At 42.2% G+C, this 17429-nt stretch overlaps 2 protein-coding genes across 3 annotated transcripts in view; one reads left to right on the top strand and one right to left on the bottom strand.

The window, feature by feature from the left end:
* The window catches only part of LOC134293811 (uncharacterized), a 292347-nt gene that overhangs the window by 66919 nt on the left and 207999 nt on the right, over nucleotides 1-17429 (bottom strand). The window lies entirely within an intron of this gene.
* On the top strand, nucleotides 81-17337 carry LOC103279322 (thyroid transcription factor 1). 2 transcript variants are annotated; one of them, XM_062962856.1, is made up of 2 exons: nucleotides 81-223; nucleotides 16206-17337. In XM_062962856.1, the coding sequence occupies exons 1-2, from the start codon at nucleotides 166-168 to the stop codon at nucleotides 16706-16708; spliced, it is 561 nt and encodes a 186-aa protein (XP_062818926.1). In that variant the 5' UTR covers nucleotides 81-165; the 3' UTR covers nucleotides 16709-17337. The 2 variants fall into 2 exon arrangements, with proteins under 2 accessions (XP_062818926.1, XP_008112069.1); XM_008113862.3 differs by lacking the exon at nucleotides 81-223 and adding an exon at nucleotides 6958-12300.

Here is a 17429-nt window from a genome sequence, read left to right as displayed (position 1 = left end):
CTGAAAAAAGAGAGGTGGGGAGAAAAAAAAAGAACCTCTTCTTTCTCCTCCCTTTCCTTAATCTTGTAAATACAATCGTGGATTTGGCATCGACTCGATATTATGAAATGAAGACGAAGCGAACAAAACACCGCAAAGGGAGAAAGAAGTCCCCCCCCCCCCACGATGGTATCGTCCAATTTATATAAGCTCACATTAGCAGCCATGTCTTGCAAGTGCAAAGGTTGGTAGTGGTATTATATATGTATCATAGTGTTATCAGAATTACCCATGTTTGACAAGATTAAACATTTAGAGATACAGTAGAGTCTCACTTATCCAACGTTCTGGATTATCCAACGCATTTTTGTAGTCAATGTGTTCAATGCATTGTGATATTTTGGTGCTTAATTTGTAAGATTATAACCTAATTTGATGTTTAATAGGCTTTTCCTTAATCTCTCCTTATTATCCAACATATTCGCTTATCCAACGTTCTGCCAGCCCGTTTATGTTGGATAAGTGAGACTCTACTGTAATAATATAATAATTTTAACTTTATATTATATTTTTATATTTAATATTATGATTTTTAACTATAATTTAATATTATATTATAAAAATCGCAATATACAGTAGAGTCTCACTTATCCAAGCTTCACTTATCCAAGATTCTGTATTATCCAAGGCAGTCTGCCTTTTGGTAGTCATTGTTTTTGTAGTCAATGTTGCAATGTTTTGGTGCTAAATTCGTAAATACAGTCATTACTACATAACATTACTGTGTATTGAACTGCTTTTTCTGTCAATTTCTTCTAGAACATGATGTTTTGGTGCTTAATTTGTAAAATCATAATGTAATTTTATGTTTAATAGGCTTTTTTCTTAATCCCTCCTTATTATCCAAGATTTTCGCTTATCCAATGTCCTGCCGGCCCGTTTATCTTGGATAAGTGAGACTCTACTGTAATTATAAAATTGCGTATTGATTGTGTCAAAAGCCTTGAACAGGATTAAACATTTAGAAAATGTCATAAAATTATAATATTTTTAAATTTTATATCATAATATTTTTATATTTAATATTATAATTTTGTATTATAATATTATAAAAATTATAATATAATTATAAAAATGTTTATTGGTCGTGTCAGAAGCTGTCTGAACTGCTGACCTGAAGGTTGCTAGTTCGAATTTGCAAACCAGAAGGGACAGAGAATTTAATGTATGCTGATGATCATGCCATCACCTCTCGAGCAGGAGCTTTAAAATAGTTGAACAGGTGCTCTCCAAAGCCTTAGGTGCTCTTACTGCCTAATACAGGGGAAAACAGCTGATTCCTAAACCATCTAAAACACAGATATGTGCTTTCACTTTCAGAACAGACAAGCATCGCAAGCTCTGAGGATGACCCGGGAAGGAATCCCACTGGAGCTCTGCAGCACATCAAAATACCTGGGAGTTATTCTGAACCGTGCTCTGTTTTACAAAAAGCACTGCTTGAATATCAAGCAAAACATGAGTGATAGAAATAATATCATACGAAAGCTGACTGGCACAACTTAGGGATTACAGTCAGGCACAGTGAAGACATCTGCCCTTGCGCTTTGCTACTCTGCTGAATACGCATGCCCAGTGTGGAATACATCTCACCATGGGTTTTTTTTTCATGTCTAGAGTGACTTGAGAAACTGCAAGTTGCTTCTGGTGTGAGAGACTTGACCGTCTGCAAGGATGTTGCCCAGGGGATGATTTGATGTTTTACCATCCTTGTGGGAGGCTACTCTCATGTCCCCGCATGGAGCTGGAGCTGATAGAGGGAGCTCATCCACGCTCTCCCCAGGTTGGATTTGAACCGGTAACCTTCAGGAAAGCTATCCTGCCAGCACAAGGGTTTAACCCACTGTGGACTCCTATCTCACCATGTTAAAACATGCCGCATTATCACAGGATGCCTACACCCTATACCAGTCTCTGTTTGGATATCAACTAGCACCCCAGTGCCTTAAATCAAGAAATAGCTTTCTAAGATGTACAGAGATACTCACAGGAAAACTCCAGTAAGCAAGAGTCCAAAAGAGGCAGGCTAAAACCCAGAACCTCAATCAGTGGCTGATACTGAATGAGAGACTCCCTCCTGGGCACACAGAAGACTGTGCGACTTGGAAGGCGCTGAACAGACTGCGCTCTGGCACCACGAGATGCAGAGCCAATCTTAGGAAATGGGGCTACAAAGTGCAAGTGTGGAGAAGAACAAGCCACCTACTAAATCGCAGTTTGAGACCCGCCACATGCTGAATGGAGGGCCTTCTTACAGCAACACCAGAGGCTTCAGGTGGCCAGCTTCTGGTCAAAGGACATTTAGTATAATTCCAAGTTTTTAACTTTGTGTGTGGGTTTTTAATACACACACACACACATTATAACTATATTCTAAATTCGCTTCTGACACGATAAATAAATAAAATGTCAAACTGCATTATATGACAGTGTAAATGGGGCCCATCTATCACTTGTAATATGGTCTTCCTCTTTTGCTACGGTTTTGCACTTCCAGCCATTTTCATCTTTCCGAACAAGGCACGCATGGCTTTGGGTGGCATGACCAAACGTTCTGCAGAATCTCATGGGAAGAAGAAAGAGCCTTAAACCTTGTCTAGAATGTGTGTGAAGACACGATGAACACACCTATTACTCGGCCCCAGCAATGGCTTTTTGTTGTGCTTTCCGGCTCTGATCCAAATCAGATTTGATTCGATAAATCAGGCCGGCACATAGTTTGTGGTTTCATGGGCATCACTCCATTGGTTCTGCCTTGGAACAGCTGATTTGTGCTGTAGCGCCTCAATCGCAAAAGATGTCGGCATCAAATACAAGGCCCATTTGTACAATGTGCTGACAATTCTGTGGTTCAAACACATATTTGGGACCATTTGCGTCATCTTTCTCATGGGAGACTGCATCATGGGATTTCAAACACAAACCTGTTTCAAAGCACATATCTAACCCTTTTTCTTACCTGTTATAATCTGATTTTAAGTAAATAAAGGCACACCATATTCTCCCACTTTTTTGGGTTATTAGAATCATAAGAGTTATCCCATGTTTTCCAGATGCTTTTGAAATGTCTCATTTTTCAGTCTTTGTCTTCAACTTATTTTAATTGCTGCAAACTCAGGGCAAAAGTAATTCACATTTAGTCACTGGAGATTAGGGATGATAGGGTGAATGATTGCCCTTCCCAGGACTCAGGAAAAAGCAAACTACTGTAGTCCTTCTTAAGTACCTTCTACATTGCCATATAATCCAGTTCAAAGGAGATCATCATCATCATCATCATTTAATTACTTATTAATCGCCCTCCATCCACGATGCTCTAGGCGATTTACAAGATAAAATTGTAAAGGATAAAAATATATACATACAAATACTGATAAAATTAACATAGATTAAAAGCTCTAGTAAAGAGCCAGGTCTTGAGTGCGAGGGTAAAAGGCCCTAACTCACGCATGGCTCTCATATGGGGCGGCAAGGCATTCCATAAGGCCAGGGCAGAAATAGAAAAAGCTCTGCGTCTGGTCCTGGATTTTATATGGCAGTGTAAAGGGGCCTTAGCCTTCGCTTCCTTATGCATAACTTTTGCATTCTTCTTGATCCCACTCTGATATGGCTTGGCCACACATATTATCTCGGGCTCATGTATTAAATGCTGGAGAACATGTCACACCAAAGCAATCATTAGTTGGGTTGTTGTATGTCTTTCGGGCTGTGTGTCCATGTTCCAGAAGTATTCTCTCCTGATGTTTCGCCCACATCTATGGCAGGCATCCTCAGAGGTTGTGAGGTATGGATAAACTAAGTAAGGAAACCTACGCACACAGATAGATACCTTCATAAAAACACCAACCATCACCCAAGTCAAAAAAGAAGCACAATCAAAGCCTTGACAGACCGTGCACAAAGAATCTGCGAACCTCACCTCCTCCAAGGTGAACTAAACCACCTAAACTGGGCTCTACAGGCCAATGGAGACTCCACCACAGACATCAGAAGAACTGCAAGGCCAAGAACAAGCCATGAGAGTCAAGACAAAGATCCACCCAGAGGAAAGGTGTTCTTACCATACATCAAGGGAACTACTAACCGCATAGGCAAACTGATGAAGAAGCACAACCTACAAACCATCTACAGACCCACAAAGAAAATCCAACAAATGCTACGGTCAGCCAAGGACAAGAGGAATCCTCTGTCCTCTGCAGGAGTCTACCGGATACCATGCAGCTGTGGACAAGTATACATAGGGACCACAAAACGCAGCATTGTCCAAACACGAGTCAAAGAACATGAAAGGCACTGCAGACTAATTCAACCAGAGAAATCAGCCATAGCAGAGCACTTGATGAACCAACCTGGACACAGTATATTATTTGAGAACACAGAAGTGCTTGACCACTCCAACAACTATCATGTCAGACTACACAGAGAAGCCATTGAAATCCACAAGCATGTGGACAACTTCAACGGAAAGGAGGAAACCATGAAAATGAACAAAATCTGGCTACCAGTATTAAAAAACTCTAAAATCAAAACAGTAGATGGGAACCAACACTCTGAGGGCACTCTGAACAAAGGATGCCCCCAGGCAAGAGACAAAAACTTTTCCAATGCTAATTAGGGTGATTAACTGAAACATTAATGCTGGCTTCCCAGTGACAAAGGACTCTTGCCACACCCTGGACCAGGGGTCCCCAAACTTTTTAAACAGGGGGCCAGTCCACGGTCCCTCAGACCGTTGGAGGGCCAGACTAGAGTTTAAAAAAAAAAACTAAAAAAAACTATGAACAAATTCCTATGCACTCTGCACATGCCTCATTTTGAAGTAAAAAAAACAAACAAAACGGGAACAAATACAGCCTTGATGTTAATAATAATAATAATAATAATAATAATAATAATAATAATAATAATAATAAAGAGGGTTGGAAGAGACCCCTTGGGCCACTGAGTCCAGCCCTCTTCTGCCTTTGTGCACCCAAAGCACAAGCAAAGCAACCCTGACAGATGGCCTCCCAGCCTCAATGTTAATAATAATAATAATAATAATAATAATAATAATAATAATAATAAAGAGGGTTGGAAGAGAGCCCTTGGGCCACTGAGTCCAGCCCCCTTCTGCCTTTGTGCACCCAAAGCACAAGCAAAGCAACCCTGACAGATGGCCTCCCAGCCTCAATGTTAATAATAATAATAATAAAGAGGGTTGGAAGAGAGCCCTTGGGCCACTGAGTCCAGCCCCCTTCTGCCTTTGTGCACCCAAAGCACAAGTAAAGCACCCCTGACAGATGGCCTCCCAGCCTCAATGTTAATAATAATAATAATAATAATAATAATAATAATAATAATAATAATAATAAAGAGGGTTGGAAGAGAGCCCTTGGGCCACTGAGTCCAGCCCCCTTCTGCCTTTGTGCACCCAAAGCACAAGCAAAGCACCCCTGACAGATGGCCTCCCAGCCTCAATGTTAATAATAATAATAATAATAATAATAATAATAATAATAATAATAATAATAATAATAAGAGTTAGAAGAGAAGAAGAGACCCCTTGGGCCATTTAGCCCAACCCCCTTCTGCCCTTGTGCCATGTGGGCCGGATAAATGGCTTCGATGGGCCACATCCGGCCCCCGGGCCTTAGTTTGGGGACCCCTGCCCTGGACTCTACACAGATATATATTCTTTCCTTTCCTTACTTAGTTTATCCATACCTCACAAGGATGCCTGCCATAGATGTGGGCGAAACGTCAGGAGAGAATACTTCTGGAACATGGCCACCCAGTACGAAAGACATACAACAACCCTGTGATCCCGGCCATGAAAGCCTTTGACAACACAATCATTAGTTTTTACTCCCTCCTAGTGGATCCTAAGGAAACAACAGCATCCCGTATTTCCAGTGCAGCGGATTGCACAGAACTTCCCATATCAATCTTTAAAAATTAGGCTGTAAGAGGAAGTCTTTAAGGCAATTCCGAGATGAATATTTGTGCTTTAGGCACTGTGTGGTTTTACCAGTGCAAAAGATATAAAACTGACCTGCTAGGGGTTCAATAAAGTTAACCCAATTAGAATGAAAAGCCAGCAATTCTGAAGCTTTTGTCTTCCAGATGTTTTGAATTTTGGCTTAGTCATTTCAGCGAATTCTGGTAGGTGACATCCTGAGTATCCAGAAGTCCACAAAAATCAAGGGGAACTGATCTGACCATTGAAGACAATGGCGAGGGATGATGTCAGTTGCAGCTGAACAATATTTAGGAAGGGTTGAAGGTGCCTATATATCTGCATTATAACTTCTTCCAACTGTTCTGATTGGGCAGAGACAGTCCCAATTAATAATCTCTCAGTCCACTTTTCATTTCATTTCATCAGAGCCAGCTAACACTTCCCAAAAAGGATTCCCCCAGGCAGGAAACTGCTAGGCTTTGAAACTGAGGCCATTCAATACTAATCAAGGCGGCCAATTGCAACATTCACATTTGCCTCAAACAGACAAGAGTTCTTTTCCCCACCCTGGATTTTCCACAGATATGTAAACCCCACTTGGCTAGTTTCCAACAAACCTCACAACCTCTGAGGATGCATGCCATGAATGTAGGTGAAACATCAGGAGTGAATGCGTCTCGAACATGGCCATACAGCCTGCAAAACTCATAGCAACCCAGAGATTCCGACCTGTGAAAGCCTTCAACAACACAAAATAATAATAATAATAATAATAATAATAATAATAATAATAATAATAATAATATCAATAAAGATCATAACAACAACACAATTGTTATAATTCTTTATAAACAACTTTTATCTTCTTGACTACACTCTGATATTGCTTGGCCATATGTCCAAATTTTCATTCATGAAATGTTTGAAGGGTAAACTATATTGCTACACCTAAACACATGTGTTAGTTCTTGAATAGAAGAGCACCAGGAGAGTCCTGTGTACATTGCATTATCGAATTTAAATTGCATTCAATTGCATTATGGACCGGGCTGTGGCGCAGCTGGTTAGTAGCCAACTGCAATAAATCACTACAGACAGAGAGGTCATGAGTTCGAAGCAGTTGGATTGAGCTCCTGATCATTAACAGCCTAGCTCGCTGTCAACCTATGCAGCTCAAAAGACAGTTGCATCTGTCGAGTAGAAAATTTAGGTACCACTTTATGCGGGGAGGCTAATTTAACTAATTTGTGACACCATAAAAAAAAATTTCCAGCAGCGTGCAGAAGAATGAAGAAGTACTCCATCAAGGACTCGGTGTCGTAAGTGGACGGTAAAGCGGCAGCTCCCCCTGTGGCCGAAATTGGGCATACCCTCATGAAGCTGGAAGCTGGAAAATGTTAAATTACCTCTTTGTCTGTCTATATGTTGCATATCTAATGGCATTGAATGTTTGCCATGTATATGTGCGTTGTGATCCGCCCTGAGTCCCCTTTGGGGTAAGAAGGGCGGAATATAAATACTGTAAATAAATAAATAAAACTTTTTTCTCCCTGTACTGCAAACATTTGAAGTTTCCAAAGAAAGGTGCAACTTCTATGTCAAAAGTCAGACGCCAACTGAGAGCAAAATATAGTTTATTAAAGTAATAGCCCAAAAATAGTTCAAAGAATTAGCAGAAACTTAAAACACTTAAATTTCAGTGTTATTAAGTAGTTAAAACAGGAGAAATGCCAAAAACACGCACTGACATATAATTCGGATTAACCAGAGATAAAATCCGGACTAAACATAAAATACTTGAACTCAGCCCAAAAACACAAAACAGGCTTGAAATGGTGAAACAAACAAAAGCAAATAGCTACGAAGCCCCCAAAACCTTCCCAAAATTCAGGAGTACGAAAGTAGCTTTGAACCAAAACAAACACCCAAACCGGGCTGGAGAACTCTTTGTTGAGAGCAGCAAAGCAAGCGGAACAGAAAGACGCTGACGAGCCCGCAGCAAACCGCTGCTGGAGCGAAGGCCAAGCTAGTAGTTAAAGGAGCAGAGCAGGAAAACGTTGTCAAGCCGGTCCGAAGTCAGGATAAGCAGCCAGCGTCAGGGTCACAAGCGAAGCCAGTAGTCAGCAACAGAAAGCAGCCACGGAATTGAGAACAACGCCACAACACTTTTGGGAGCGAAGAGCAAAGCCGAGTTGAATTCCAGTCCAAGGAGTTGAAGTCATCAAAAGAAGGTCCACGTCACGGAATGGCACAGAGAGCCAGAACAATGAAGGCGAACAGCAGCTAATGCAAAATAGTAATAACAATGCAGTCCAGGGAAACCCACACAATTCCAGCCCTCCGTTGTAGAGTAACCCGGATCAAACTTACATCTGTTGCAAAGTCCCAAGCCAGTCTTCAGAATCACGTACAGGAAACCCAATGGTGCCCAGCAACACCTTGCCACACGCAAAGCATAGTGGCCAAACATCCCCAATTTATTTAGGTTTCCTTGGGCGTCCAAACTTCTAACGCCCTAGGGTCAGGTGTCCCAAATTCTTCATCAGAATCTGAGCTCCAAACAGCCAACACCCTTGGATCAGGCGTCCCAAGCTCTTCATCAGAATCAATATCATTCTGCCCACACTGTCCACACCTGTGGAACCACCCTCATTCCTCCAGGCAGACTATGTGGGATCTGCTTCTGAAGATACCCAAGCCTTTCCAGCATCAACAGCATCCATGGATCCAGATTCCTCCCCAAGCCCTTCTGGAGCCCGTGCCCAATCTATGCCAGCTTCCTCCGTCACCACTGGTTCCTCAGCATCCATTTCCACCTCAACACCCTCTCCCAAATCCTCACATGAAACTTCCTCAGAAGATTCCTCATCAATCTCCCTGATTCTCTTTCTATATAAATCTTCCAGCGAGCCCTCCTCACGAGGATTCTTCCTTCCTCTCCTGATTTCATCATTATTAATTATTATTAACAGCCTCAGAAGACTCATTCACAAGATTCTACCTGCTTCTTGTTTGTGAACTTTCAGTGTTTTCTCACTCCGAAAAAGATTTCTCACCATTTTCAAGATGCCACAGTGTGACTTTCGTGTCAGCAAAAAGTGTGATTGCTACAAAAGAAAAGACACAACAAAGGTAAAGTTTTGCTCCCTACCAAGCTTTTGCAGTAGTGAAGCTCCCTGTTTAAGCCACTGATATTTATTTATAGCTTTCCTCTCTTTGCTTGTGCAGCGAATCCAGGAAATAAAAAAGAATCGTTGTCAGAAGGCTGTCAGATTTAGCTGGCTCATTCTTTCCTAAAATCATTAATGCAACTAAGGCATTTCATTCCTTCCCCCGTGGAAAAAAAGGAGCCAAACTTGATCAGAGTCCAATGAATGATCCAGGAAGACAAAAAAGAATACAGCAGCATCACTGAAGCCAAGACGGCATGGATCTGACCAAGGAAGATAGATGGAGAGCCACCAGGAACCCAATGAAAGAACAAGCTCTAAACATGAATAAATAATAGGAAGCTGTTGCATATTTTAAGATGTCAAATTGAAAACTCCAACGCTGAAAGCCGGTTTTGCTGCAGAGAAAAAGAAACACAACTCAGCATTTTCTCAGGGTTCTGTTTATGAGCCAGATCTCTCACACCACCAAAGATCAATCCTAAATCTATATCGTCCAAGGTTTGCTTGCTTGCTTGCTCCTTATATATTTAATTTATATCTCAATATGGGATGCAGCGTAGCTCATAAGTTAAAACAAAATAGCTAAAATGACATGTAGCGCGAAAGCTAAAAACATGGGACGATTCAGTTAAAAATTGGAATTGAAATGATTACAAACATAATCAACGCATATTAAAATGGAGTGGGCAGCAATTACGTACTTACTTAGGTGATCCCTCGTAACCCGACGATGATGGCCCTCCAAATGTAGTGTCTTGGTGGTGGATGCGTAGGTGGCTGTGGAGACCTATTCTTGGCCCGCAGGTTCTTCCGCAGTGAGAACATCGGTTTCCAGGAGGAAGGTGGTCCTGGTCAGGATTGGCTTGATGTGCCTTCCACTTGGCACATTTCTCCCTTTCGACCTCCATTCGTGTCTCTTCAAATTCTGCAGCACTGCTGGTCACAGCTGACCTCCAGTTACAGCACTCAGGGGCCAGGGCTTCCCAGTTCTCGGTGTCCATGCCACAATTTTTAAGGTTAACTTTAAGCCCATCTTTAAATCTCATTTCATTTTCCATTCTTGAGTTGGGAGTAGAGTAACTCCTTTGGGATATGATGATCGGGCATTCGGACAACGTGGAGTTGATGGCGAAACGTCATTGTTTCAATGCTGGTGGTCTTTGCTTCTTCCAGCATGCTGACATTTGTCCGCCTGTTTTCCCAAGAGATTTTCGGAGGTAACGCTGGTGGAATTTTTCCAGGAGTTGAGTGTGACGTCTGTAAACAGTCCACATTTACAGGTGTATAACAGGATTGGGAGGACAATAGCTTTATAAACAAGCCCCTTGGGTATCCCTACAGATGTCCTGATCCTCAAACACTCTCTGCTTCATTCGGAAAAATGCTGCACTCGCAGAGCTCAGGAGATGTTGTATTTCAGTGTCAATATTGACTTTTGTGGAGATGTGGCTGCCAAGGTAGCGGAAATGGTCAACATTTTCTAATGCTACACCATTAATCTGTAATCCTGGCATTGTAGAGGGATTGGCTGACGATTGCTGGAAGAGCACTTTGGTTTTCTCGATGTTCAGTGAGAGGCTGAGTTTCTCGTATGCTTCTGCAAAGGTGTTTAGAGTGACTTGTAGGTCTTCTTCTGAATGCGCACAGACATATTAATATGGGTAGGCAGCAATGGAAGACTAAGGGAAGACATTCAAGCCAGAGGGAGAGGTGAGTAACAAATACAATTATTATTATTATTTTATTATGACACAGCAAACAAGATAGATATGCTGGATTTCATATCACAAAATCACAAGTCGAACACTTCCCAAGTGTCTAGGACTGTGTGATGTATTTTCAGATGATGCACGCAGATCCCAGCAGGGTGGCCTTTTGCAGTTGGCAGATAGTAATTTTGTCAATGTCTATTGTTTCCAAATGCCGGCTGAGATCTTTTGGCACGGCACCCAATGTGCCGATCACCACCAGGACCACCTGCACTGGTTTCTGCCAGAGTCTTTGAAGTTCAATCTTGAGGTCCTGATAGCGGCTGAGAAAGGCTGGACCACCATGTCAGACTACACAGATAAGCCATTGAAATCCACAAGCAGGTGGACAATTTCAACAGAAAGGAGGAAACCATGGAAATGAACAATGTCTGTCTGTCAGCATTAAAAAACTCTAAAATCAGGACAGTAAATAAAGAGCAACACTCAGAAAACAGGGGAATTCCAGACAGGAAACAATCAGGGCTAGCTAACACCTCCCAACAAAGGATCACCCCAGGCAGGAAGCAGCCAGACTTTGAAGCTGCAAGGCCATTCAATGCTAATCAAGGCGGCCAGTTGCAACATTCACACTTTCCTTAAAAAGACAAGAGTTCTTTCTCTCAACATGGGCAGTCCACAGTTATATACACCTCACTTGCCTCATTTCCAACTGACCCCACAACCTCTGAGGATGCCTGCCATAGATGTGGGCGAAACATCAAGAGAGAATGCTTCTGCAACATGGCCACACACCGCAACCCAGTGATTTCGGCCATGAAAGCATTCGGCAACACAATGCTGATATTCTTAGGAGATTCAAACTTTCACCGAATGAATATTCAAGAACGGAATCTCTTTTTGCTCTCGATCTTCCTCAGTGTTTTCGAACCAGTTGTGGCTCCCATTAGCTCTGAGAATTGGCTACATCTTCAGTCTGACTGTTTGGTTAAGCTATTGAAGAAGAAGAAGGGGTGGCTCCACTGTGGGAGGTGGAGTCCTTAATCCCTGATAAGGTAGAAAGGAAGAGAGTGGCCCAGTCCCCGCCAGCATCCCTGGCATACAAAAGGTTTATTTGGAAAGAAAGGCCAGTCGCGGTGTGGAGACAAACCCCCATCCTCCTGCCTTTTCAAACCAGATCCCATGGAAGACCTCAAAGGGTTCTCAATAGAAGCCTTAGAAGACTTTGCCCAGTTTATGCCCAGCGGAGTTGCCCACCAGCCTAACATGGGGGGTTCCCGGTTCTCCATCACGCACCACTACGTCTCCCAGAATTCGGTGCTGGGGTGTTGCTCAGGAACGTACCCAGGCCCAGCGGAGCTGCCTGCATATCCTCAAGACAACTTCAGGAATGGAGATTGGTATTCAGCGGGCACCCCAGACGGAGCCTACTCTTCCAGTAAGTGATGCTCTCATCTCTTCAGACCGTTCTTATCTCTCAGTGCGCAAGGAGATCCATCTTTCTTCTCTTTGGGTGTTCAGGTTGTCTGCTGAGCCATCCAAGTAAGAGGATGCCAGAAACATCTGGCTACAAGACTCATGGTCATAGCAGTCATTTTCTCATATTAGGGGAAATAAGATGGGTATGGTGCTATAAGAGCCCCCAATGGTGCAGTGGGTTAAACCGCTGAGCTGCTGAACTTGTTGACCGAAAGGTCGGCAGTTCAAATCCGGGGAGCGGAGTGAGCTCCTGCTGTCAGCTCCAGCTTCTGCCAACCTAGAAGTTCGAAAACATGCAAATGTGAGTAGATCAATAGGTACCTCTCCAATGGGAAGATAACAGCGCTCCATGCAGTCATGCCAGTCACATGACCTTGGAAGTGTCTACAGACAACGCCAGATCTTCAGCTTAGAAATGGAGATGATCACCAACCCCCAGAGTTAGACACGACTAGACTTGATGTCAGGGGAAACCTTTACCTATAGCAGGCATGGGCAAACTTTGGCCCTCCTAGTCTAAAACACCTGGAAGGCTGAAGTTTGCCCATGTCTGATCTATAGTTTGGAGGCATGGATTCATGATGTCTAAAACTGGTCATTGATGTTGATGTTATCTATCACTTCTGTGATAAATATCTAATGAGCGGACTTGTTAGTTCACGGCTAAAGAAGGACACAGCAAAAAAGAACTTCACCTTGCCTTATCGTATTTGGAGAATTATAGGTATGCAAGTAGTCTCTGGCATTGAACCTGGACATCTTTGCCAGGAAACGATAAGCAATCTCAGAAAAGATCTTTTAAAAAAACTACAATTTCCACTGGTTATACAGTTATGTTATACATTTATGTTATTTAGGAATATAAATGCATTTTCCCCACTTAATCTCAGTGGTATAGCTACATTTCTTGATGTCTTAGTATGACCTGTTTCATTTGAGTTATAATACAGAAAGATGCATTTTTTTGCTAGTATGGATTGAACATACTCCAGAATTGGCTGAGATAGTGACACCTTTGTTTTCTGATGATTCATTGCACACCAGTCTTGTTCCACACCCAAATTTTTTAAAAATTAGTGTGTATAAAATTACCTTCAAGCTATCTGCATAAGGTGTATAGGAAACGTTAATGGGTGTCATCTTTAGCTACGATAACTCATTACACAGTACAACCAACAACAACAAAATCTTGATGTTTTGGTTTTTAGGCCTGTTCCTGGAGTTATTTGGGACACTGATTCAAAAACATGCATTGGATAGGCCACATTAGCTCTAGAAAATTTCTTAAGGATGGTTATCCTGATTTTCTGTGGGTGAGCAGATGGCAATTGAGAGGTGGAATATATTCTGTATCTCAAAAACTAGAGCTGAAAGGGGGAAACTTGGTGCCATTTTTGGAATTAGCAGGTCAAACATACCCAGAAACAGGTCTGACACTTGATGCACCAAAATACTGTATGTGCTTGTCAGTGGTATTTATATGCAAGTACAGTAGAGTCTCACTTATCCAAGCCTCGCTTATCCAAGCTTCTGGATTATCCAAGCCATTTCTCTAGTCAATGTTTTCAATATATCATGATATTTTGGTGCTAAATTCGTAAATACAGTAATTACAACATAACATTACTGCGAATTAAACTACCTTTTCTGTCAAATTTGTTGTATAACATGATGTTTTGGTGCTTAATTTGTAAAATCATAACCGAATTTGATGTTTAATAGGCTTTTCCTTAATCCCTCCTTATTATCCAAGATATTCGCTTATCCAAGCTTCTGCCGGCCCGTTTAGCTTGGATAAGTGAGACTCTACTGTATTCCAAAATCAATGATCCATCAATTATGTCACTTTGCACTTTGATTGTTACTACAGTACTCACAAGTTCTACTGTGCTTTGGGAAATTTTATAATTTTTTACAATTTTATTAGCTGGGATTTTATGTGCGTTGTTGTTTTTATACTTATGTCACTGTGTATATACTTATTTATTGTTTATATGCGGCACTTGAAGTGCTTCTGTGAGCTGCCCCAAGTCCCTTCGGGGAGATGGTGGCGGGATATAAATCAAGATGATGATGATGATGATGATGATTATAGATAGGTGGGTGGATTGTGGATGCATGAAGGGATGAATAGATAAATGACAGGAAGGTGGATGGAAGGATTGATAGGTAGGTAGGTGGGTATTGAAAAGGGATAGATAGATAGATAGATAGATAGATAGATAGATAGATAGATAGATAGATAGATAGATAGATAGATGATAATAGATAGATGATAGGAAGATGGATGAAGGGATGGATGGGTAGGTAGTGTCGCAGCCCAGAACTGAAGCCACGTCTGGCCAGAGCATCACACAAGAGTCCGGAGTAAAAGCAAACATTTTATTGTAAAAACAGAAAAGTAAAGGGAGCACACAACCTCCCATTACATCAGCTCCACTGGCTGCCAGTCTGCTTCAAAATGCTGGCTTTAGCCTATAAAGCCCTAAACGGTTCTGGCCCAGCTTACCTGTCTCAACATATCTCCCTCTACGAACCATCACAGAGTTTAAGATCATCTGGGGAGGCCCTGCTCTCGGTCCCACCTTCTCCGCTGGTGTGTCTGGTGGGGACAAGAGACAGGGCCTTCTCAGTGGTGGCCCCTCAGCTATGGGACTCCCTCCCCAGGGATATGAGATCGGCCCCCTCCTCCTTGAGCTTCCGTAAAAGAGTAAAACGTGGCTCTGGGGCCAAGCCTTTGGTGAATCTATGTAATAAATAGATATGGATTGACGTGTACTGACCACAGGAAAGGCCCAGATTATGCTTGTGGATTATGTGATCATTTGCAATTGTATAGTTTAAAAATGTCTCTTATTGTTTTAACTGTATTTTATTATCCCATTTTAATTGTTTTTAAATTTGTACTGTTTTTAGGCATCAAATAGCTGCCGATATGTAAGCTACCTTGAGTCCCCTTCGGGGTGGAGGAAGGCAGGATAGAAATGGGCCCGGGCTGTGGCGCAGGCGGGAGAGCAAGCAAGTGCAATTAACTGCAATGAATCACTCTGACCAGGAAGTCATGAGTTCGAGGCCCGCTCGGAGCCTATGTTTGTTTGTCTTTGTTCTGTGTTAAAAAGGCATTGAATGCTTGCCTATATGTGTAATGTGATCTGCCCTGAGTCCCCTTCGGGGTGAGAAGGGCGGAATATAAACGCTGCAAATAAATAAATAAATATCGCAAATAAATAGATGGGTGGGTGAGTGGACTGATGGATCAAGGAATAGAGGGATAGAGGGAGAGAGGATAGATAGATAGATAGATAGATAGATAGATAGATAGATAGATAGATAGATAGATAGATAAGACAGGCAGGCAGGCAGACAGACAGACAGATGATAGACAAGTCTCACTTATCCAACATAAACAGGCCGGCAGAACATTGGATAAGCAAATACGTTGGATAACAAGGAGAGATTAAGGAGAAATCTATTAAACATCAAATTAGGTTATGATTTTACAAATTAAGCACTAAAACATCATGTTATACAACAAATTTGATAGAAAAGGTAGTTCAATATGTAGTAATGCTATGTAGTACTTACTGTATTTACGAATTTAGCACCAAAATATCACGATGTATTGAACACATTGACTACAAAAATGTGTTGGATAATCCAGAACGTTGGATAAGCAAATGTTGGATAAGTGAGACTCTACTGTAGCTGGATAGAGAGATAGATGGATGGATGGATGAATGGACAGACAGACACACTGATAGATAGTTGGCTGGGAGATCCCCATTGTCGAACTATATAACCAGATCTTTGCCAAGCTCTGATTTGGGGACACTGTTTTATGGGTCCTGTTGCTTTTCCCCCCAGTCTCCAGATATGTGGGGACCCCCAGCTACAGCATGCCTGGAGTGGACTGCCTGGGCTACCTCAGCGAGATGATCAAGTCCCCCCAATTCTTCGCGGGGAACCCCTCCAAGCGGAAGCGGCGGGTGCTCTTCTCCCGGGCCCAAGTCCACGAACTGGAGAAGAGCTTTGAGATGCAGAAATACCTGACTGCTCCAGAGCGCGAGCACCTGGCCACCGTGACCCGCCTCACCCCGAACCAGGTGAAGATCTGGTTCCAAAACCATCGCTACAAGATGAAGAAGCAAGCCAAGCTTCAGGGCTCCAAGGCTGGCCAGATGGGATCCCACATGGTTTGTGACGGTAGCCTCATCGCTCAGCCAGACGGCAGCTACGGTTTTGCCAGATCTCCGATGGAGGAGAAGTTCTTTCTTCAGGGCTTGACAACCAGTCCCATCACCAAGCCTGGCCCACAACCTATGAAAGAAACTACTGAGAATGACCTTTCATTTGGTAAACCATGGTAGTTTGTGGAGAAACCTTTCCAAAAGACTAAGACTAGACTTTGTGTTGTAACAAAAGGATATCCATCTAGAACGTTCAGCACCTAACATGAGCATTTACTTTATCTTTTACCAACAACACCCAATGGACAAAAGCTGATAACATGTATCAGATACTGCATTGGAAACATCTCAGCATTCCAAACTCTCTCAGGATTGTATAGATCTCAGGAGCTGGGCCTGAGTCCCCAAGTTTCAGAATGACGGGAGGAATCTCAGAGTGAGAGCACTGCCCTGAAAATAATATATGTTTATTTACTATTGAGACTGGTTGATGCAAACTGTTTTGGAGTGGATATGGTCAGCTCTCCAGAGATTGATCCTCTGCCATCTCACTCCTTGTTTGCTGCTTTGTAAACAGAGTCTATTTCTCAATAAATTGGTTTGAAGAGCCTCTCAAAAAGTACATTCGTCATACACTACTGTCGTTTTCTTAATTTTCTTGAACAGCATTGTAAATTTAGTACTAGTTCATGAGTCACTGCATTTCCAGTATCAATGAAACTGCATTCATTTTGTAACTGCTGAACTCCGTATTATTAATTACCTCATCCACGAAACATAATAATAAATCTGTGTTGGCATTGATTGGAGATGAATGTCTTGGAGTTATGTCTCTGATTAGTTCAAGAATTTCTCCCCTGTATCAAGGTTTGTTATAGTTAGTAGATGGCCTGTTATGGCA

The sequence above is a fragment of the Anolis carolinensis genome, unplaced genomic scaffold (assembly GCF_035594765.1).
Source record: "Anolis carolinensis isolate JA03-04 unplaced genomic scaffold, rAnoCar3.1.pri scaffold_10, whole genome shotgun sequence".
Classification (NCBI taxonomy): domain Eukaryota; kingdom Metazoa; phylum Chordata; class Lepidosauria; order Squamata; family Dactyloidae; genus Anolis; species Anolis carolinensis.
Note: the sequence above shows the minus strand (reverse complement) of the source record. Positions and strands in the feature narration are given on the sequence as shown.